Genomic DNA, 24,623 nt, shown 5'->3' on the forward strand with positions numbered 1-24,623 from the left:
AATCAATTATGATGACTAAAAGAAAGAGAAGAAAAGACCTGTTTAGAATTTGTATTGACGATTCTTTGCATTTTCAAAACACTTCTGAATTTATTGATGGCTTTGAAAGCGACCACTGAAACCTGATTGTGTCAGAAGGGGTAGTTTATGCTGTGTGAAATCAGACTGTTTTCACATAGTGTGTTAGAAAGATCATGGGTTTTGTCCCAAGGACTTTAGCGATTAAAACAGCTCTTCATTTTGCCAATATATTCTATTTGTTCCTTTGATATACTTAAGTTTTTAGTTTAGAGTCCACATAATCACCTTTCTTACAGAGCTGTTATATAGAGTCAAGCAAGCTTAAGGGCTGTGGTATGTGAAGGTTTCTACCCATGGGATGAGTTCTTCACACAGTTCAGGAAAAATGGAAGGGACCTATTGGGACCTAATATTTCCAGGAGGGAAAGAATTCTTTTGAAACAGTCCTGAATGTTGCAGAAAACTAATAATCAGGGAAAATGCAAAAATAATCTGCAAGGGGATCTGGAAACCAGGAAGACTTAGTTTAAATTTAGATACTAAGGAGGCTTATACTAGAAGTCCTCATGAGGAAGCCCAAGGTTCTATAATATATCCTTAGGCAAAAGAAGAGAAAAATACTCTGACCCCTCAGAGATGATTACACGGATACTCACAGACAAGAGGGTGGGGATACAATATAAGAAAGGGAAACTGGAAGGAGAAATTGTTGATAGGAGATAAGGAAAAGTTAGGTCATATGATTCATGGGTGTCTATGACAGTGTTTAGACAGGTCAGAGAGAACAAAAGAATTAAAGGAACCTATAAGATACAGTTAATGGGGTTGGGGGTCATTCCTGGAATCATTTATAATTCACACCATTTTCCTACACTGCTCTGGCTGTCAGTGGTCAGCTAGATTCACCATGAGAATGCTTCATCTTAGCCCAAACCAAATCTCATTGAAATGGAAAGTGTTCATCCACATACTCAAAAATTACATGCTGAATAACAAAGAAAAGCAGGCATGGTTCACAGATGAAGCACTTTTAAAAATTATTACTCCATCCATCCAACATTTACTGAGAATTATTATCTCCTTAGGATGTCTTATCACCTTGAAAAAAACAGAAACATAGAGTTTGGCCTCTTTTCTCAAGGAAAAAACACCAATGAATGGAAAAGAATATTCAATTAAAGACAAGCAGTCTGATTCTAGTTACAAACATAACAAAGAAAAATAATTGCAGCTGCCCTACATATTTCATAACTGTCTATGCACTTCATACTTACTCTGTGAAAAGCAAAATCAATAAACATTTGAAAGAATTTGGAAAAATAAAAACTCTATAAGTGCTAGTTTTTAAATATGTTGTCAAGAGGGGCAGGAAAAACAATAGCTCAATGGATGTGTATATAGACAACTTGTTGCAGAAGTCACAAGAGGATGAGACTAAATCATAGGTGGAGTTATTGAAGAGTTCATACAGTTGAAAATAGCCTTTATCATGTTTGGATGCTGATCTTGGCATTAAGGAAATGGACACAATCTCATTTGCCATCTGTACCACACTTGCATAATGAGTCTGATTAGTAACACCATCACGTACTCTAATTAATCGCTATTAATCCTTAGAGTTATGATGTATCCTATCTTCTTTCCTTCTCTCTCCTTAGAGTAGCAGTATGGAAGCATGTTCTTTAATTTCCTTTAATATTTTAGGATTTAAATATCTTCAAAGAGGTATTGATGACTTTCGATTTCTCCAACAATTATAAACCATCATGCAAATTTAGTCCTAAAATGACTAGAAAATCAATTATTAATCTTTCCTCAGTAGATATGAACAGACCATGTATGATGTGGAAGTTGCTGTGTTGGAGCTTGACTCTATTAACCACTCAATGTTTTTTGCAGTGTTCAAAATCTTATCCAAATGCAGCTCTCCTAATGAACATCATTTGGAGTATTTTCTCCCTTACTATATGACCAACAAGTAAAATTCTCTTAAAATAAGTCCGTATGCCTTTGACCCATAAAAAGTTCTAAACAATTTGTTTCATAAAAGAACAAATGCAGAATGAGGAAAACACATCACCTACATATGCACGTTTTTGCTAAATAAAAAAGCAATTGGTAACTGTAGCTCTGATGATTTGCTTGATTCACATTACAGTTTTCATCTGCTGATATCAAAGAAGAATGGAGAATTAAAATGCCTACTTTTTTTTTTTTTTTCCAATTTCAGACAATGAGGATCAATCAAACAGTCCTGAAGGAATTCATTCTGGTTGGCTTTTCTGCTTACCCACATGTACAGTCCTTCCTCTTTGTGATGATCTTTTGCCTCTACCTTCTCACCCTGGCAGGTAATCTGGCCATCATGGGACTAACTTGGGTGGATAAACTTCTCCACACCCCTATGTACCTCTTCCTAAGTGCCCTCTCCTTCTCTGAGACCTGCTACACATTGGCTATCATCCCCAAGATGATGGTCGATCTACTGTCCAAGAGCAGAGGCATTTCAGTTCCAGGCTGTGGATTGCAAATGTGCTTCTTTTTGGGACTTGGTGGTACAAACTGTATCATTCTCACTTTGATGGGGTACGACCGCTTCCTGGCCATCTGCAACCCTCTCAGATATCCCCTCCTCATGACCAATGGTTCATGTGCCCGACTCGTGGCCTCCGCTTGGGCTGGAGGCTTCTTTGTCTCCCTGATAGAGACTGGACTGATATTCAGGGGTCCTTTCTGCTTACCAAACCTCGTCAAACACTTCTTCTGCCATATGCGGGCAGTGGTGAGGCTGACCTGTAGAGACAGTGACCTCACAGAGTTCATCGTAACCATGATCTCAGTGTCAGGCTTGCTGGGTACCTTCCTACTTATCATCTTGACCTATGTGCTCATCCTTTCCACCGTCCTCAGAATTCCCTCAGCAGAGGGCAAGCAGAAAGCCTTTTCTACCTGTGCCTCTCACCTCACAGTGGTCATCATCCACTTTGGTTTTGCATCTATTGTTTACCTGAAGCCAGAAGCCTCAGGGGGAGATGACACGCTCATCGCTGTCCCTTACACTATCATTACTCCTTTCCTCAGCCCCATCATATTCAGCCTCCGGAACAAGGACATGAAGCATGCTTTCAGAAAGATCATGAAAAAGACAGATGCCTTGACAAAGTAATCTTGGGTCATTACTGCTGATTTAAAGTATGGCTAATGTCCCCAAAAGCACTGGGACATTTTCTGTGTGACCTCTATACCAAGTGCCAGAGGGTCCTATACCGTTTGCCCTTTTTCAGCCCGTGGGATTTGGGAAACCAATGATTGAGAATGGGACTGACACCATCATGGGCACTTAGTTATAAAGGGAATTATCCACCCCTTCTACTTTCCACTATCAGAGGAAAAACGCATCTGCTGATAAGAGGATCTGCCAGTCAACTTTTGAGTGTCCTGCGTCATTCACAAGTGAGAAAAGGAAAGGATGCAAAAAGAAAAACATGACTACTGCACTGAGAGGCATCCTCAATATCTGAAAATATAAATGTTGGATTTTTCTGGGGGAAATTGTGATGCACTGGGTTGCACTTCTCAGAAGGTAAACCATTTCTGTCAAGAGATGTATAAAATCCATCAACTGGCTACTTGTACAAATCTGGATAGTGGCATGCACACACAGACATCAAATACATACACATGCACACACACACATATACACATTTGTTGAGTGTTCATGCTATACTACTTACTAAATATTTTTAATAAGACTCTCTTCATGACTGTGGTCTTCCAATGTTTGCCAAATGGTAACTTCTAGGTGTATGAAAAATCCTGAAGCAAGTTTCATCTGAGCCAGCAAGACACAATGCCTACAGATTCAATGAATTAGGGAACCAGGGATGTGAGAAATGTGTCTTCATTTTGTCCACAGATACTCAAAAGCAAATGTTAATGAACTTCGTCAGGATATTGAGTTATTGTACAAAGTATTTGGGAATAATCTTATCAGAGTATAAGAAAAGGGGAAACCAGAAGATTATAGAATCAATTTTTCATGTTACCAGAAAAAAACCAGAAACACTGTGAAGTTTAAGTCACAGTAGAAGAGTGAGTTATTGTACTGAAAATTCAGACATAAATGACTAGTGAATTTACCAAATCCTTTCTCAGATATGCTGTTAACCAACTCTAGTTTTTATGAAAGTCATAAATTTTGTACCGGGGCTTGGTATATATAAAATTTATATGAAAGATATTGGAGTAATTTTTAACTCAACTATATGATGGGACTGTTATGAAGATCAATGAGATAATGGATGAAAATAGCTATGCATATTAATGGATTAAGGTTACTCCTGCTGTGACTCTCCTTACCTGGGAGACAGGTGCAGCCAGAATCTCTGCTATTTTCAATCTGTGGTCACTGCCTTCAGGATCAGGAATGTTTCTTTTCCTTTGGCTCCACTCCTGACAATGTGTTATTCTATCTAGCAAAGATATAATCTTGAAAACAAATAATAACAATTCACTTTCTCATAGTGGGGGCAAAGAAAGTTAAGTCTAGATTCAAAACTGAAGGATGTTATTGTAAGTGACATAAGCCAGACATAAAAAGACAAAATATTGCATTTTCTGTATCAAAAATGAAAGCTAACAATATTTATCTCAAAATTGTGATTACTAGAATCTGGGAATGGGGGAGGGGAGGAGGAATAGAGGGAGGTTGGTGAGGGGTACTCAAACCAATTGGAAGGGCTGGTACTGTAGCTTAGTGGGACAGCACCTCCCTAGCATGCACAGGGCCCTAGATTTGACCTCCAGCACATCAAAAACTAAAATAGAACAAAAATAAAACTCAGAGGGAAGGGAAGATGTCCTAGTGTTCTACAGAACTGTGGGGTAACTACACAACAACCTGTTATATATTTTATGAATGTTATATATTTTATGTTATATAGTTATGTAAGAGAAGAGCTCAAAGTTTCCCAACATATAATAATCATAAATAGATCAAAGCATTAACTGTTTTTATCAAGATACACTGTACACATGTACTAAGATAAATACCCCCTAAATATGTAAAATTATTTCATGTTAATTACATTTTTAAAAAATGTTTAAGGAAATGGAAATGTTAAGTCTCTTGGTTTGATATATTGTATACATGTGTTGAATTATCACATTGCACCCATAAAATGTATCATTAAAATTATAATACATAAATAAATAAATAAAGTCTAGACTTAGATTTCTGAACCTGAATTTAGGTAAATTAATCTGGTTTTGCCTGGTGTGTGGCAGGGATCTCTAATTACCTAATGTTTATTAATACATTGATAAGCTAGAAATAAATAGTTACACAGATACTGGAAATACTGAAAGAGTTATTCATGTATGGGGATAGAATTACAAAACAGTTAGAAAAGTGAGACTTTTAGTAAGAGGTGCTAATAAAATATCATATACACAGGGGGAAAAATGTCCACAAAAAAAAACAATATCTGAGTATTAAAAACTTAACTCAAAAGTCCAAACAACAACTTTATAAAAAAAACAGTCTACCTGGTGTGTGGTGATGCACACCTGTAATCTCAGCTCCTCTGGAAGGTGAGTCAGGAGGGTTGTAAGTTAGAGGTCAGCCTGGGCAGTTTAGTGAGATGCTATATCAAAATACAAAGTAAAATAAAAATGACTGTGTTTGTAGTCCAGAGTTAGAGCACCTGCTTAGCATGTGTGAGGTCCTGGGTTCAATTTCTGTACTGGAAAAAAAAATAAGTAAAAGACAATGTAAGAAGATGTCTTCACCACCTTCAAGCAGGAAATAGTGCTTAAACTTTCATTAAAAACCTTAGCTAAAATTGAAAGGTTATAAATCAAAATTGAAAAACTTTATTCATCAAAAAAGCATGACTGAGGGAGTAGATGGACAAGCCACATAAAAAAAACCATGAAGATACTGAAGGAATTAATTAGTATAAATTTCAGGATAGTGAAGACTTTGAACAAGGGCCAGTTGATGGCAGAACACATGAACAAACTTGTGGCTAAAAACTTCTTCTTCTTTAGGATCTAGGTAGTGATTGGAATGTTTTTTGCTTCGTGAGAGAATCACCAAGCTAAGTATTTGCTTGGATGACTTTACATATTTATGTTTTATTTTATAATATGAAGATTTAACAAAGCATTCCATAGAATGAAAGATAATGTATATACCACCAAAATGGCTAAAAAGACTCTAGAGCTATGGATAGATTGTTCATAAAAAAGAATATCCAAAAGTTCAATAAATATCTGAAAATGAGCTCAATCTCATTACTAAGCATAAACAATAAAATCACAATTTGGTACCATCACACACCCACTTGAAGGGCTAAAACTTGAAGGCTGGATTAGCTTGAAACTCTGGAAAAACAAATATCTCTGATGCTCACTAAAAAGTGTATATTTGTTCAATCATTTAAGAAAATCATTTGGTATTATAAACTGATTCTGGAGATACTAATACCCTGTGGTCAAGTTTTTCTTCTGGTAAGGTCCTAAAGAGTCGTGTGAATATGTGAACCATAACTCATATTGTACTTCTGTTCACAGAAGTACTATCTACAAAATGGCCAAAACTGGGAATTATTCAACTACTCATTCACAGAACATAGGAATTAAGGCATATCTATATGTATCATCATACAGTAATAAAAGTGGATAAATTATGGCTATATCTTCAAGATGCACATGAAACTCCTTTTTTCCCTAATCATGTTTTTCTTCAATAATCTGACAGAGCAGAGTTGGAGGACTTTGTGTTTGACCTAATCTCTCATTAGAATTTTCTATTTTTTTTCCAGGAAGTTTCCTTAATGGGAAGCAAAGAAAGAAAATATTCCTTCGTGTAAATAAGCTATATGATAAGACATTAATGAAGGAACAAAAGAGAAGATAAATGGCCTATATTCACCAACTTAATGTGAAAAGTATCCATTTATCTATCATATATACATATATGTATATATATATATATACACACATATGTATGAATAATTTTTTCAATTCAAGACATTACACTAGCCATGGAGAAAACTAAATCAAAATATATGACTTCTACTCTCAAGAAACTTAACATTCTACTTCTAGAGAAGTCAGGATATCATGATGTAGTATGGAATAAGGTTTGTCCCAAGATTTAAGGGAACATGGGAGAAGTACAGGAAACACATGAGATCCTTACAGAGCTCAGCCAGGTTGTTGGTCACCACCCCCAGATCAGATTATTCAACCTGTGTGCCTCAGGAGCATTTAAGAAGCCTTCTAAAGATAACCAGGCAGAGACTTGCTGGGGTTAGAACAAATCCCAGCTACTGACTTCAGTAACAATCCCTTTAAAGAAACCTGAATTTGATGGTACTATTCTATACAGAAGTTTATGCTCTAGGGCATTTTTTACACAATGAAGCAATTAACAGGCTGTGTGTGTGTGTGTGTGTGTGTGTGTGTGGGTGTGTGGGTGTGGGGGGGGTGTGGGGGTGTGCTTAAAAGTTAGGTACATCAAGAATAGGACAGCTAATGTGAATACTGCTGAAAGTGTCATCCTTCTCGTGTGTCTGTGGGTATACTCAAGTCTCTGTCCCCTGAGAAACAGCATTAGAAACTTAACACTTCATAAATTTGGAAAAAGACAAATTTTGCTAAGGCAATGCAGCCAGTCACTAAACAAGTAAACAAGCAAGTGATAAAATCAAGACCTGGGGTTTCTTGTAGTGGGACTGGGAAGAGTATCTACAATATAAAAATGTCCAGTTACTAAGAAAATAATTATGTCGTACTAGAGAAAGTATGACTAACTCATTTCCAGAAAAATCCAGGAGACAGAAATTGTGACACTGGCCGGAAGTTAAGTTCAAAATGAAAAGAACTTCAAAGTAGTCATTATGAATATATTCCAAATACCTTCAAATATCTGAAGAAAACCATGATTACAGAAATAAAGGTATCATGACAATGTCACATCTGACTTAAGATACTAATAAATTATAAATAAGAAGTTATAAATAAGAAATAAAATTATAAATTAGAATCAAATGGAAAACTCCAGAGTTGCATGTACAATCACTAAAATAAAAAAATGCACCACAGACAATAATAGATCTGAACTAGCAGAATAAAGAAACAGTAAACCTGAGATTGCTTCTTGTCTTGCCACGTGACCTCTTTCTCATACAACCACCCTGATGTCTACACCAGGCTGTAATGTAGCCAGAGGCCCTCATCAAAGGTCAAACATTTGGAAACATCCCATCTCAGACAAAACAGTGGGCTACATAAACCTCTGTTCTTTATAAAGTGCCCAGCATAATCCTGAAGTCCTAATAGCATGGCACTGGTGATCCCTGCCAACTGTGGGCTGCTCAGCACTGCACTTCATTAAAGAGAAATAAAACTCTATCATACTTAAGCCACTAAGTTTTTGGAGTCTTGATAGTTCAGATTGTAGGTGTATTGCTAACATAATTAAATGAGATGTTTATACAGTTCTTAGGAAATTTTCCAGTATAACTCATTGGGCCCTCCAGATCTATAGGTTCTGTGTCCATGGATTCAATCAATCATGGATTGAAAATGTTCATAAAAATATCAGAAAGACAAAGATAGCAATTGCTGGTGAGTATGTGAAGGAAAGGGAATCTTTGAACACTATTGATAGTAATATGAATTAGAATAGCCTTTATGGAAAATAATGTGGAGATCTCTCAGAAAACTAAAACTACTTTATCCAACAATCCTACTATTGGGTATATATCCAAAGGAAATGAAATCAGTATGTCAAAGAGACATCTGCCCTCCATGCTTATGGAATCATTATTCACAATAGTCAAGAAATGGGAGTTTAAGTGACCATCCACTGATGAATGAATAAAGAAAATGTGGTACATATACACAATGGAATATTATTCACTCCTAAAAAGAATGAAATCTTATTTTTCGTGACAATAGATGGAACTGGAAGATCATCATGTTAAGTAAAATAAGTCAGGCACAGAAAGACAAATACCACATGATCTCACTTGTCTGTTGAATCTAAAAACACTAATTCCTTAGAAGTTGAGAGTAGAATGGTAGTTACTAGAGACCAGGGTAAGGAGGGATGGGGAAAGGTTGATCAATGGATACTAACTCATATATAGGAGTAAGAAGATGGTATGCAGTTGCAGTGGGTGATAATTCACCATATAGTTCAAAAGGCTAGAAGTAATGATTTTCAGTTCAAAGAAATGATATGCTTGAGGAGACAGAAATGTTCTAATTGATCTAATCATTACACAATGTATGCATGAATCAAAGAATCACATGATACCCTAGCAAGAGGTGCAATTGTTATGTTTTTGTGTATCAGTTTAAAAATACACGTAAATTAAAAGGAAATAGACAAAAAAACAATAAAAATAACAAATACAATAAGAATTAAAATAATATAAATAAAAAAAATACAGTGTGACACCTATTTACATAGCATTTACATTGTATTAGTATTATAGTAATCTAGAGACGATGTAAAGTATACAAGAGTATGTGTGTAGTTTACACGTGAATAATATACCATTTTATATAAGGGATTTGAGTATCCATAGATTTTCGATATCTCTGGGGCCCTGGAATGAATCCCCCAGGGATTTCATGGGTCCATGGAGGAAATGCTCTGTAACTGGCAATTGTGCATTTTGGTTTTTCTCTGCACCCATAGGAGAAAGTGTGAAAGCAGCTCTTTTTGTTTCATTTCACTAATAAAAAGACTTTAAAAAACTTTCCTCACCACCCTCACCTTCCTGCAACTATCTAGTACCTTAACCTTTAGAACACTGTTTTCTTAGGATTCCTTTCTCAATCAACTTTTGGTCCTTTTCTTTCCTTTTTATGCCAAAGGACTTTCTAGAATCTGTTCCTCTGGCTAAATTAATCAAACATACTCCCATCACATTTAATTTTTGCTCCCAAGTTCAGAATCTAAAGACAGATCTGCCGTTCAGCCAACATTTCTAAGTTATTGCTGCATAAATCTGCCTCTTCCTTCAGCTTGGTATCTCATCTGTGGTGTACACATGTTGTTTCTCTTATGTTTTCTGAGAATTACCATCTTCTCATCACTTTAGGTTAAAATCTCAGATATAACTGCAATTCTCCAACTCTTTATGGTACCAGCTAACTAATCTTTTGAAAAGTACTTACAGTCCTACATTGCTTAACAATGGGGATGAGCTCTGATGGATGCATCCTTAGGCTATTTGATGTGTGGGAACATCATGGAGTGTATTTGCTTACACAAACATAGTTGATATGGGTTAATCCCTCAACCTGGCCTCGTGATACAATTAAGAGACTTGGTAAAACATGAGATGTGTGAGTTTGCTGCCTGCATAACATAGCCAACTGTTTACAGTAAACTACTTTCTTTCTTTTTTACACATAGGAATTCATTCTAAGGTACCAAAAAGTGGAGGCTGAGGATGTAGCTCAGTGGTAGAGCACATGCTTACCCTGGATGAGGTGCTGGAGTTATCACCAGCACTGGAAAAACAAACAAACAAACAAACAAAAAACCCTGAAAGTATAGAGAATTACACTGCTACAAACTTTAGGATACTGTAATATGCTGATTTCATGAAACCAGTTTAGGTGACCAACAGATGAATGGATAAAGAAAATGTGCTGCATATACACAATGGAGTTTTACTCAGCTATTAAGAAGAATGAAATGAATGTCATTTGCAGGAAAATGGATGGAACTGGAAAACATCATGTTAAGTGAAATAAGCCAGTCCCAGAAAGTAAAAAGTTCAATGTTGTCTTTCACATGTAGAAGCCAGAGAGGAAAAAATAAATAAAAACAAATAAAAAAGGATCTTTCCAGGTGAGTTGGTACAAACCTTTAATGACAATAACTTGGGAGGCCAAGGCAGGAGGAGTGAGAGTTTGAGGCCAGCCTGGGCAACTCAGACAGACCCTGTCTCAGATAAAAAGAAAGGACTGAGCACATAGCTCAGTAGTAGAGCACCCTGATTTTAATTCTCAATACCACCACCACCAACAACAAAACCAAACAAACAAAAGTTATCTTAAGAAAGCAGAAAAGAGCCTGGGTGTGGTGGCACATGCCTATAATCCCAACAACTCAGGAGGCTGAGGCAAGAGGATTGCAAGTTCCAGGTCAGCCACAGCAACTTAGTAAGACCCTAAGCAACTTGGTGAAAACATGACTCAAAATACTACTACTACTACTACTACTACTACTACTAATAATAATAATTATAGCTAATGTTATGGCTAAGTGGTTAGGCAACTCTGGGTTCAATCTCTGGTTAAAAAAAAATAAAAAAGCAAACAAAACAAAAACAACAAAAAAGAAAGAAAACAGAAAAGAAGACCAGTAGAGTAGAGGAAGGAAATTGAAGGGAATAGAGGAGAAGGAAAGGAGAGGTACTGGTGAATTAAATTGACCAAATTATAACATGTGCCTGTGTGACTATATCACAATGAATCCTACTTATATCTATAATTTACAAAAATAAAAGGGAGGCTGGCGAAGTAGAGGAAGGAGATTGGGCAAAAGGAAAAAGTAGGTACTGGGGAATTATATTGACCCAATTATGTGTACCTATGCATGCATCACAGTGAATCCCACTATTGTCTGTAATTGCAATGCACTAATGCAAACATAAAAATAAAAGAAAAAATATAATATGGTAAATACATAAACCATTAGCATAGTCATTCAATATCATTATTGCAAAATTTTCAAAAATATGTAGAATCTCAATCTAAAATAATGAAAAAAGTATAGTATAATTAAAAAGTCAATTAGTATAATTATCAAGCATTATATACTGTACATTTTCTTATGCACTATACCTTTATAGAACTGGCCATGCAGTAAGTTTTTCACACTGGCATCACTGGAGTGATGTATTGTGGTACATACTCACTAGGTGATAGGAATTTTTCAACTTTATTATAATCTTATGGGACTGCTGTAGTTTATGCAGTCTGTTGCTGATAGAAATGTCCTTCTGTGACACACAGCTGTATTTGTAACTCTATTATTCTGCTCTAACAATGAATTTTCATTATTGCAGAGAGGAGACAGCAAGGACTTTGAATGCACTCCTTCCTTAATATTGTATCTTAGGTCCTCCAGTCTCTGCGGGAACATTTCCAGCAGTGGGGAGCTTAGCGTGTAACCCTGCCAGGAGCCACTTCATTTGTGACAGCTTCAGTTGAACAAGAAACAGAGCAGTAACCTGTGAAGGCAGTCAGGAAAATTAAAATTGTGAGAGAAAAAAAAAAACTCATCAATTTCAGAAATAGACTCAAATCTGAGCCAGGGATTGGCAAGCTATAATTACATTTCTGCCCATTCCCATTCCAAATATCTGGGGTCTTCCCTGTGCGCTTTCCTAGTCTTGTTTTATTTATGAAGGGATGAAAAAAAACAGGTGAACAGGATGAACAGGAAAAGATGCTTCCATGGTGGAGCTCGTAGACATTGGAAGGGGGATAAAGTATCTCACCCTCACACGTAGACACAGACACGTGATTTGATGCAAAGATAGACAGGGTTTGACAAACACCTTCCCCCCAAATTTAACAGTGTCAGATAACATTTGTCTACCACTCTCTAACGTCATTGTTTTATTTCCTCAGTGGAATATTAGTCTCGAGTTATCATTTCTATCCACCTCTTTGGCACCTCTGAAAAAAGGTTTTGGGAACCACTACATGGTTGGCATTCAAGCAGTGAATGCAAGGTTTTTATTCTACTTCAGAGGAGTCAGTGTACCCAACCTCCACGTTCAGTGTATCACCTGTGCCTAGGACAAATTGTCCCTGAGGTGACTTGGACACAGTCCTGTTGGGGGAGGCAGCTCTCCGTGACAATGGGTCCTAAAGGGCTATGTCCCTGATGAGGGACAGTCCTGATGATAAAGGCTGCTTGCAGCTGCCCCTGTTGGCTTCAGGACCCATCTGCTCAACCTCTGTCCTCTCATGCCACAAATGACTCAGAGACCATCATGAGGTATCAGCTTTCTTGAAACGTGCCTGAGGCAGACCATGCCTGCCCAGAAGGAACAGGTAACCAGCCATTGACAAATGTCCCAGGTTGGGGGAGAGTGAAAGGGGAGGGCAGGCAAGCAGGGAACTTGGGAAGGCTCTGTGGGAAGAGTTGCCCTAACACAGGATGGACGTCCTCTGATCCTCCAGCATTCCCCGTGGTTTTCAGATCCCTCATAATCTTGGAGAACTTTAAATTTCCCCAGATGTTCAATGTTCAAATATGAAAAAATTGTAATGATATAAACATCTCATAGTGAGTACCTGCTATTTAAATGTTGTAAGCATAAATTATGATTATGGATACTGTACCCTTAAAATACATTTGAAATGTTCACAGGTATAAGGGATGTTTTCATTTTTGTTCTTTTTAATGAACATGTCCTGATATTTATTGGATACAGTGTAATATTTCAATACATGTTTATAATGTGTAATGATGAAAGTAAGGTAACTCATATTTCCATCTCATTATATGTGTTTGGGGTCTTTAAGTTTCTCTCTTATACTTCTTCACAATGGACAATAGATTCTTGTAAACTATAGTCTCTCACCATTCTGTCAAACATTGGAACATTATTTCTGTCTAACTGTGTCTAGGTACCCATTATCCAACCCTCCTCTGTCTTTCCTTTCCTATACACTTCCTGGTCTCTAGCTGTCTCTCTTCTACTCTTTCCCAATTTTTTTTTTTTTTTTAATTGTATACAAATGGGATACATGTTGTTTCTCTATTTGTACATGGAGTCAAGGCATACCATTTGTGTAATCATACGTTTACATAGGGCAATGATGTTTGATTCATTTTTTTTTTCCCTCCTTTCCCACTTTGAGATCAACTTTTAGCTTCTACATATGAGAGAAAACATAAGGTATTTGTCATTCTGGGTCTGGTTTATTTTGCTTAACACAATGTCCTTCAGAAACATGCATCTTGCTGCAAATGAGAGAATTTCATTCTTTTTTTAAATAGCTAAATGATATCCCATTCTGTATGCATGTTTTCTTTATCCTTTCATGGTTTGATGGACACCTCAATTGATTTCAAATCTTGGTGGATTGTGACTAGGGCTATAATAAACATGGGTGTGCAGGTATCTTTGATACACTGATTTCATTTCCTTTGACTATTTACTCAGAAGTGAAGTAGCTGGATCATATAGTAGACAATTTTGATGTTTTTGTTTGTTTGTTTTCAGAGGGGACCCATACTGCTGTTTATAATGGCTGTGCTAATTTACATGCCCACCAACAGGGTTAAGAGTTCCCTTTTCTCTGTATCCTTGCTGACATTTATTGTTTTGTGCTTTTTTGATAAAAGCCATATGACTGGTCCCAGACGATAGCTCCTTAAGGTTTTGATTTGCATTTCATAAGAGATATTTTTAAGTGAGACTATGGTAACATTTTGGAGATCTATAATGATGTTGAACAAGGCAGGAAATTATTTATGGGAAAGGGAAACCCAGAAAGCAAAGAACAGTAGTAAGAGAAGCAGAAGACAATCTCAAAATCTTTTGGGGATGGTGTTCCCTTTGCCCTAAGACCAAGCCCAAAGTCATACCTAATAATGTCTGTATTAACACAGACTGAATTCACATGTGATTTTAAATAACTGTGGATAGACTTTAACTGCCATACATACAGAAGTCAAACAAGGAAACTTAGTTTTACATAAGCACATCTGGCTATACCCAGGGACATATACTTCCTTCCATAGAACATATAGGGTAGAGGTTAAGATTGCAGTCATAACTCCATGGATAATCTGCACTTACCCAAGTTTGACCATTTCCTAAATGTGTGACCTTGAGGAGAAAAACCACTCATCTTTGTTTCAATTACAAATAAAGGTGCTTAGACTCATTAGGCTGCTGTGAGGATTAAGTCAGCATATGGAAAGCACTCAGTGACTGGTGCACCATAATGCATTCCATTTTACCTTCTTTAATGCCTTGTGGACACAGACTAAGATGGCAATCAGAATTCCAGACCATTCTCAGTAATCGATTCACTGAATTCTTAGCTAGGGCATTGAGCTCTTCAATTTGTAGTGATCACAGGAAAAATCAAGAGAAAAAAAAATAAAAACAAAAGTTTCCTTCAAAACGGGGATGTGATAATGTACAGAGCTCTGCCAATGTGTTTCTGATGAAGGTCTGTGCTGCTTTCTGGGGGACACCACAGGAGGCCAGACAGTGGAGTGTTAAAGCTTCGTTTATATAACATTCAGAACTTCAGGGCATTTTGCTGGTGTAAGTAGCCAATTAAGTGATCCAAAAGATGTTTGCAAGGTTTCAGGGCCACCCACCTACGGAATCACCAATGTTTTCTAAAATAATGATCTATTTATTTCACCGCTTCCAAAAGGGAAGGCAGGTTTGAAGCAGGGTACAGAAAAGAGATGGTACCTTAAAGAAATTAGAGACCAAAGTCGTCTTGGGTGGAGAAAAGTTTTGGCAATAGCAAGCCAATCTGAATCATAAACAGGATTCCATTTTCAACAACTGAGTTAAAAACCAATGACAATGATAATGTGGAAAGTTACAGAGGAGTGGACAGGAAACTCAGGTTACAGGTACCGTTGGATACAAGGGCTCCGTTTACAGGCTGGCCTTTAAAGTGGCTGCAGAGGAAGGTCGGCTTTAAACAAACTTGTGAAGCAGACAGTGAGTTTCCTAACCTGCTTCCCACTTTCCACTCCATTTTCCAGGAACTTGCTTCTCTTGACCTTTAGGATTGACCCTGGTGAAATTGGAATTTTAACTGTATTTCATGCTGCATTACAATTAGTATAGAACCCCAGTTTGTGTTTAGTTCAAATATCTGAATTTACCATATAAGTACCCCAATAAAGGAAATTATTTAAGATTCTATAAAATGGAAGTAAAATTCATGCTACCAACTGTTCTTTTTACTGAGAATAGTAAGTTAGTATCAGCGTCAATGTCAGTACTGAAAAAGTGAAGGACAGATAAATGGATAACACATAACGCAAGGCAGCAGTTTCCAATCTGTTTCTTTCAACACAATTGAATTGGCTAAGTGAGTTGTCAGCTAATAGATCAACAAAAATAATTTTGATGATTGATTGCTGTAAAATTTCTGCACATAACTAACAAAAAGTTCATATAATTTTATCTTATTTCTATAATGGAGGAACTTTCATTCCCAGAGTGATGGTACATCAATGTCACTTACTTATATGAACTAGTTTTCTCAGAGTTTATATATCCAAAATGAAAAGTTAAAATGAAATTGATGCTGAAACCTTTCTCATTTGTGGTAATAAATAGTCATGAATGCACATAAGAATTGAAAAAAAAGATCAATCCACATTATTAGAAGATGGTTTTCCCATAAATTTTTAATATTGTGTCTAACATAGTTTTTCAAAATTTATCATATACTTATGTTGTTTTGGCTAAATGTATGCTAATTACATAATATCTAGAGAAAAATATTTTATAAAGCATTTATAATCTCAAGAGTACAGAAAACAAAAAACATAGATAGTTATAGAGAAATCCATAAAAGACTTGCAATTATACAAAGACATTATATTACTATAAATTGTGACTGTGATGAGATAAATAATAAAAAATTCCTCCTATTTTAAAGACACTTATTTACATAATTTTTGAAATATGTATTATGGGTATCATGGCCTTGATATTTAGATTCCATTGAACCTATAGAGAAGTGATATAGTAGTTTCATTTAGAAAGGTCAATATTACTGATGCAGTGGAGTTAGAGTCCCTTTAACTATATAAATGTTTGATTAAAAGAAGTTATCAAGCTGGCATATTATTTTAAATTTTATTTATTTATTTATTTATTTATGGTGCTAGGAATTGAACTCAGCTACTGAGCTATATCCCCAGTCCTTTTATTTTCTTATTTTAACATAGGGTCTTGCTGAGTTGCCTGGTACCTCCCTGAATTGCTGAGGCTGGCCTTGAACCTGCCATCCTCCTGCCTCAGTCTCCTGAGTAGTTTGGGATTACAGGCATATGCCACAGGGCCCAGCCCTTTTAAATTTTTCTTGAAGGGAATAAATGTAAAGGGCTTAAGTTCTGACAAAACTAGAAATGACTGATGATATCTCACATATGACCCTAGGACAAGTCAAATTTGCAGTTTTACTAGGGGTCCTCTGGAGATATCAGGTCACTGGCAAAATTGATAGGAGATGGGAAAGGCATAGCAGAGTGATTAGGGGAAAGATGATCACCTCTTTTCTTTTGCAGTCTTGACAATTTCCTGTGGCTGCTGTAACAAATTGACACAAGTTTGATGGCTTAAAACAACAGAACTTTACTCTCTTACAGTCCTGCAGACCAGAAGTCAGAAATCTGTATCACTTGACTGAATTCAAGCTGTTGGCAGGGTTGTGCTTCTTCTGGAAGTTCCGTGGGTGGATTCCTGCTTTGTCTCATCTAGCTTCTTGTGGCTCTTGGCATTCTTACCTCGTGATCAAGTCATTCCAACTTCTAGGGCCTGTAATCTCTTCTTCAAATCTCTGCTCCATGTTCACTTTGCTTTTCCTCTGTATGTCTATTTCAAATTTCTCTCTTTTTTAAGGGCCCTTTGGTTTCTTTTAAGGACCATCTAGATAATCCATAATAATCTTCCCATCCCAAAAGTCTTAATTCAATCACATCCAAAAAGTCTTTATACCATCTATGAATTCCAGAACTTAGAACACTCATACCTTTTTGTTTTGATTTTGGTTTTTCATTTTTTATCCATGGTCTCACTATGTTGCCCACCCTTATCCCAAATTCCTGGGCTCAAGCAATTCTCCTGCCTCAGCCACCTGAGTAGCTGAAACTACAGGAACCACTACAGTACACAGTGTGCAGGATATTTTTTTAACCCAACACACCGGCCCAGAAATTATACAGTCTAACTCTGGCACAAAGGACGTACTGAAAAAATAGATGTTAATGAATGGGGAAAATGTACTCTTTTCTGAAAAAGAGTTTCCTAATCTCTATTCTGAATTGTTTCTCTAGTTGTGAATGAACACTTTTCAAACCTTCTTTCTGCTATGTTGCTTTCTCTACAGCTCAAAAAATCTCTTTGAGCTACAACTTCTTTGTAAATTTTCTGTGAGAGATAAGCCCTCAAACTCCAGTTTGCTGTCACTTTCTTTGATACACTGGTTCTTTCAACAAATATGAGTGAAGATGCTATGGGACTGAGGAGTGTGTTGGTATTACCGAGGGAGTGAGAGAAGAGCATGTCATGGATTAAAACAACAACAACAACAAGAATCAAAACACTGTAGTTAAGATTGCTACTTAAGTTCAGTCACCAACCCTGAGGACCTTTGCCTGGAAATGAAAGATGAAACAGCAAAATGAAGAAAAAAATGATAAAATAATAATTGATAGTATTTTATACCACAGACCTTCTTCAGTGGTTACAGTCTGTGAGGAGATGTTAGAGGTTTGAGCCACCTGTCTTTCGACCTTCTTCTCTCTCTGTTACCTTTTCAGGCACTCAAGTGGACAGAAATCATGAGAAATTTGAGTGGAGGCCACGTGGAAGAGTTTGTCTTGGTGGGTTTCCCTACATCTCCAGCCCTCCAGCTGTTGCTCTTTGTCTTCTTTTTTGCAATCTATCTGTTGACATTGTTGGAGAATGTGCTCATCATTTCTACCATCTGGCTCACTCCTAGCCTTCATCGCCCCATGTACTTCTTTCTTGGCCACCTCTCCTTCCTGGAGCTTTGGTATGTCAATGTTACCATTCCTCGCCTCCTGGGAGCCTTTCTTACCCAGGAAGGTAGAGTCTCCTACATGGGTTGCATGACTCAACTCTACTTCTTCATTGCTTTAGCCTGCACAGAATGTGTCCTGCTGGCCGTGATGGCCTATGACCGCTACCTGGCCATCTGTGATCCTCTCCGCTACCCTAGTCTCATGCCTTCCAGCCTTGCCACTCGTCTTGCTGCTGCCTCTTGGGGAAGCGGATTCTTCAGCTCCATGATGAAGCTTCTGTTCATTTCCCGACTGTACTACTGTGGACCTAACATCATCAATCACTTTTTCTGTGATATCTCCCCACTGCTTAACCTCACCTGCTCTGACAGGGAGCAAGCAGAGCTGGTGGACTTCTTGCTGGCGTTGGTGATGATTCTGCTCCCTCTGGTGGCTGTGATCTCATCTTATGCTGCCATCATTGCTGCCATCCTGAGGATCCCAACCGCCCAAGGACGTCACAAAGCTTTCTCCACTTGTGCCTCTCACCTGGCAGTGGTTGTCATCTACTACTCCTCCACTCTCTTCACCTATGCGCGGCCCCGAGCTATGTACACCTTCAACCACAACAAAATCATCTCTGTGCTCTACACTGTCATCGTGCCATTCCTCAACCCAGCCATCTACTGCCTGAGAAACAAGGAGGTCAAGGATGCCTTCCAAAAGTCAGTCCTGGGCAGATGTCACTATCCTAGGGATGCTCCAGACTGACGTGTGGCAGATCCAGGAAGGCAGAAAGTGACAGAGTGTTAATAGGATCTCATCAAGGAGTCACAGAGTGGGCTAAAAGGGAATATAAGTATCAATAGTCTACAGTTTCTCTAAATACTGTCTAGGAATCATCTAATAAGCTATTGATTTTGTACAGGAGTTTCCAAATTAAGTTCGGTGTAGCTTCTGGTTAAAATAAAGAATTCCAGAATACCTATGGAGAGTCTAATAGAGTATATCTGAATTGTAACCCCACCAATAATAGTTTTTTTCAACTTCCTAGGAAATCCTATTTAATAAATGGTTTCATTTTTCCTACTTCAAACCAAGTTCATTACTTTGTACATGAGAACATCTAATATGAAAAAAGACATTTTTGAAAATTCATATTATTAAATCCAACTTTCATGAGAAAATGCAAAATTATACAATCATCCCCAAGAAAAATTTCAGGTCATCTGATAAATACTTTTATCTCTATAGACCTGATATCCCACTGAAAGTCAGCATAGCACTGCTTGGTATTAGTCATTTGTGTACCAATGAATACGGCTAAATACCCTCTTCATCTCTTTGAATCTGAGGGAATATGAAACAGGTTGACTGATTGGATATCAAATAGGTAATCGCTAAAGTGTGTTAGAAAGCTTTCAAAAAGATTCTTCTCCAGCCTTATAGGTTGCATCTGTTTTAACTAATTGGTGTCTGGGTCATACTGTTGTCAAATGTTTAAAATTTGTCCCTGGACAAAAGATATGAACAGAGAGTGTCTCAATAAGAGAGAATATTTGGGAACCATAGAGAAATGCAGATATCTCTGTGATGAATGAGATGAATCAGGTTCATAGCCTAAATTGTAGATATTCTACCAAGTTCCCTTGAGTTCTGCAAAATTGTTTGAATCATTCAGAGATATTATATCCAGACCCTAGATTCATTTACCCAAATTTCAACATACTGAAACAAATTCAATGGTTACTAGGATATGGGATACTTAAAAAAATGAAATAAATATGCAATTGAGCAAATTCCAATAAATGCAGATTATTAGTCAGTGCACTGTTACCTATTTTGAGCCAGGCTTTGGAAGGAATAGAAAACCACTTGATCAATAATAATTTTAGATTTTGTAGTATCTAAAATAAAATAACCAAAATAATCTGTCACTCAAACAATGTAAGTTGCTTTATTTTCATAAACTTCTAGTCTTAGAAACTTCTCTGCGTATGACTCAGTTTACATCATATTCTCGTTTTCCTTCATGGAGTTTTGATGGAGTTTATCAATATGAGTTCAGATCCTAGAAGCAACCAATTTCAGTTTGTTCCTGGCTTTACCATAAAAAAGTTATACCGTCAGAGGCAAAGAACTTTACTTCTCTGCTCTTCATTTCTTCTTCTTATAATGAAAATAATATCTACCTCATCTACTAGAATATTAAATAAATAATATGGGTGTGAGCAAAAGGTTATGAAACTCTTTTCTCTTTCTCTGTGAATAAATTTGAACTAGGTTTAACTTCCCACTTCTGATTCCTTAGAAATGTTGCTAAGCAACATTGCTTATGATACAAATTATCTGTGACTTGTACATGTCCTGTGGACTGGGAAGAGAATACACACTTACATTATAAAAAAGTCCAATGAGAAGTAATAACTCAACTATTTTTATAACTTGGCCTTTTTTGCAGGGAATTCTAGAAGCTATGGATGCCCTTGAAACTGTTGCAAGAGATACTGGCTTTTATGGGGCTTGAGGATTCCAAGATAAGGTGGATTCTACCACCCTCCTTTGTGCAAATTTCACATTTTCACAGCTCAGCTGTGATCTTGAAAGACAGAATCTTGCCAATTGTCTGTTTTTAGGCCTCTTTCCCCTTAAGAGAAACTGCTAATTGCTGCCCTGAGGGGATACTGTGCTTCCTACCCTATGTTTCTCTAAGTTGATTTGAATGCCAGGCATCAAATATGTGTGTTTGTCCAGTGAAGCTTAGGAAGACCTTCTGGGATATAATACATTTAGCATTCAGTGAATTTAAAGCCCCATCATTACTGTCATTTTGTCATTGTAGTATCATGTGCTTTCTGTGTCAAGCATCCCTGTAACTATTTGGAGAGGATAACAAGCTGGTTAGAAAGTTAGCATTCTCAATTACATGATCTGATATTGTACTGAGGTGCCATTGGGTTGAGTCAGTGAAATCCTTCCTCTTTACCTCTTAACAAGGATCAGACTATATCACAAATCTTTGCTAGAATGTCAAATAATGGTCTTCATGCTTGCTTTAGCCATTTTAGCCTAGTTTTCATGCTTCTTATTCTTCTTATAGATATTCGCCTACATATTACAGAAGGAAGAGCTGGACATTTGTAGCCATCCTCTACAAATGTACCACTCTAGTCATGTCATGGTCTCTTCGGTTTTTTTTTGTTTGTTTGTTTTGTTTTGTTTTGTTTTTGGTACCAGGGATTGAACCCAGGGGGTGCTTACTCACTGAGCAACATCCCCAGCCCTTTTAATATATATATATATATTTTTTTTTTGAGACAGGATCTCCCTAAGTTGCTTAGGGCCTTGCTAAATTGGTCTCAAACTTGCTATCCTTCTGCCTCAGGCTCCAGAGTCACTGGAGTCACACGCGTGGGCCACCTGACCTGGCTCTGGTTCAGTTTTGAATGTATACTCAGTGCAGCCAGCTTTTAACCAGAGAGCGATAAGGGAGGGTAGCATGCAGTCCAGCTCAGCATGGCTTTTTAAATAAAATTAAACTTAAAATAGTAACACTGTCCATCACATTTGACAAAGAATGTACTTGCATTTAAAAAGGAAACAAATTATGTGAGTATTTTACTCACAAAACACTTTATAGAAATCATAGACATGGTTATCAGTCCCAAAATTTTATGACTTAAGAGAGGAAATAGATAATACATGACTTTCAGAAATAATTATAAAATACTAACACAAAGGAAAAAATGAGTCTCTGCACTAAACTTCAATTTATTCAATTAAAAATTGCTCCATTTTTTCTTCACCAAAGGTACGTGTATATTCATACAGAATATTTACCTAGAGTCATGCTTTTTATGGTATTTATGCATTGTACTTTTTCAGACTCAACTCAAAGGTGTAGTATATAAGTTTTTTTTCCCCAGTATAGTCCTTTATTAACAATTATTTTCTTTTGTGTGAGGAAACAATAAAGAACAAACAAAATTCCCTTTCACTTTAAGTACTCACCTTTCTAGCTACTTTCTGTGCCAAGTTAAAAAGTTATAACAAGAAAAGACCACATTCCGTTGGCATTAGTTCTTAGTTCATAATAGCAGTTTCGAAGACTTTTAAAAGACAAAATCTGAGCTACCAATTAGTTTTGTCCATAAATCTTCCCATGATAGTATTTAATCCATCAGGTTCTTCTGCTATTCCATATATTATTCTACATTAAAGATATATTTTATTATATCATATAAATAAAATAATATTTCTTCTTTGAATAGATACCCTTCTTGCCTGCTAAGTACTATATACTGTATTAGAAAACAAAGAATTGGGTACTGAGAACTCTTAGTCCAAGAGTTTTTAAATTAATTTTAAGGGATTCAATCTTCCTATGTTTCACCAAATTTTCCAAATTAAATAAACAGAACTTTCATTTAGGAATTTGCATACTGTGAGCTCCATGTTTAGTTTAAATAAAGACTGAAAAGATGAGAACTTCTCTTGATGGAGAAGAGAAGCCTGCTAACACAGGTCACTTAATGGAAAATAGCTTCATTATTTTATTCAAATATATGAGAAATTTTCCAAATGCCAGGGATTCTTATGTTCATATGAAAGTATATGTCAGAGGAAATTGGAAATTAACTTTTCCCTGATGATCTTCTATTAGCTAGACATACTATTTATAAATAAGAGCTTTTATTCACATAGAAGGTGCTGTTCTAAACACCTTATATACATTAACCCATATGTTCATCACAAGAATTCTAAAAAAAAAAATTACTCTTATTATATTTTTTCAATTAATAAAAAGAGAGCAGGGTATCTTGCCTAAAGTAGTACAGGTAGGTCATTTCTGAGCCAGAAATTCTAACCTAGGACTGTAGTGTCATAGTCCATTCTCTGAGCTATTTACTAAATACTAACTTTTGTGTTAATGTTAGTATATTCTTTCAAAGATGAAGAATATCATACTTGAAGAAGCAATTTGAGAATTCCAGATCTAGACAACAAGCAATAAAAATCCACATTTTTCTTCAAATTCATGTCCTTTTTGCATTTTACCTCTTTGAGTGATATGTATCACACTTTCCTTCTCTATGTTAGGAAAATAGATTAAATTTCAATGTATTAACCCTTGCTTCCTATTTATTTGTATTTTAATAACAGATGAGGTTGTGGTTCTTTTAACATTTTTTATTTATTCTAATTAGTTATACATGACAGTAAAATGCATTTATGCATTTTGATAAATCATATATAAATGGAGTATAATTTCTCATTTTTCTGATTGTACATATTGTAGGATTACATCAATCATGCAGTCATATAAGTACATGAGGTAATGATGTCTGTTTCACTCTACTATCATTCCTACCCTCAAATCCCTTCCCCTCCCTTCACTCCCCTCTACCTAATATAAAGTAACTCTGTTCTTCCCTAGCAATGTATCATCAAATACCTACACTACTGTGTGAAAGGATTAGTGACAAATGAATGGAACAGTTCCCAATATTTAGAAGACACTCAGTAAATGTTTATGGAATGAATGGCCAGGCCCCTACAGAATAACACTAAAGAATAATGAACTAGGAGTCTACTTAAAAAAGAAGGAAGATTATCCCAGTTCTCTGTGAGTGAAACTTCCTTTTGGAATTGTTAATCAAGTTGGAAAATAATGAGGAATAATTGGAGGTTCCACCTATAAACATGAACTAGGGCCTGTGTAGCCTAAGAATTTTGCTAGTCTCCCTTAAAGGAATTCTGAAATTTAATAGAGTTTAATTTTATATCTGGGGAGGTCATGCTTTCTTGTCTG

The 24,623-nt window shown here is 36.5% G+C and overlaps 2 protein-coding genes across 2 annotated transcripts; both read left to right on the forward strand.

Annotated features, from left to right (window-relative positions):
- The first annotated feature begins 2,254 nt into the window (after window positions 1–2,254).
- LOC124970167 (olfactory receptor 10X1) lies at window positions 2,255–3,187 on the forward strand. Its single transcript, XM_047533348.1, has one exon. The coding sequence runs from the start codon at window positions 2,255–2,257 to the stop codon at window positions 3,185–3,187; it is 933 nt and encodes a 310-aa protein (XP_047389304.1).
- Window positions 3,188–18,628: 15,441 nt separating this feature from the next.
- LOC124961997 (olfactory receptor 6P1) lies at window positions 18,629–19,582 on the forward strand. The gene has a single exon (XM_047521072.1). It carries the CDS (start codon window positions 18,629–18,631, stop codon window positions 19,580–19,582), a length of 954 nt encoding a protein of 317 aa, XP_047377028.1.
- Window positions 19,583–24,623: the final 5,041 nt, after the last annotated feature.

This window comes from Sciurus carolinensis, chromosome 1 (assembly GCF_902686445.1).
Source record: "Sciurus carolinensis chromosome 1, mSciCar1.2, whole genome shotgun sequence".
Classification (NCBI taxonomy): Eukaryota; Metazoa; Chordata; class Mammalia; order Rodentia; family Sciuridae; genus Sciurus; species Sciurus carolinensis.

Coding starts and splice junctions, on each gene's coding strand:
- LOC124970167 (XM_047533348.1), top strand. CDS start 2,255: ATGAGGATCAATCAAACAGTCCTGAAGGAATTCATTCTGGTTGGCTTT.
- LOC124961997 (XM_047521072.1), top strand. CDS start 18,629: ATGAGAAATTTGAGTGGAGGCCACGTGGAAGAGTTTGTCTTGGTGGGT.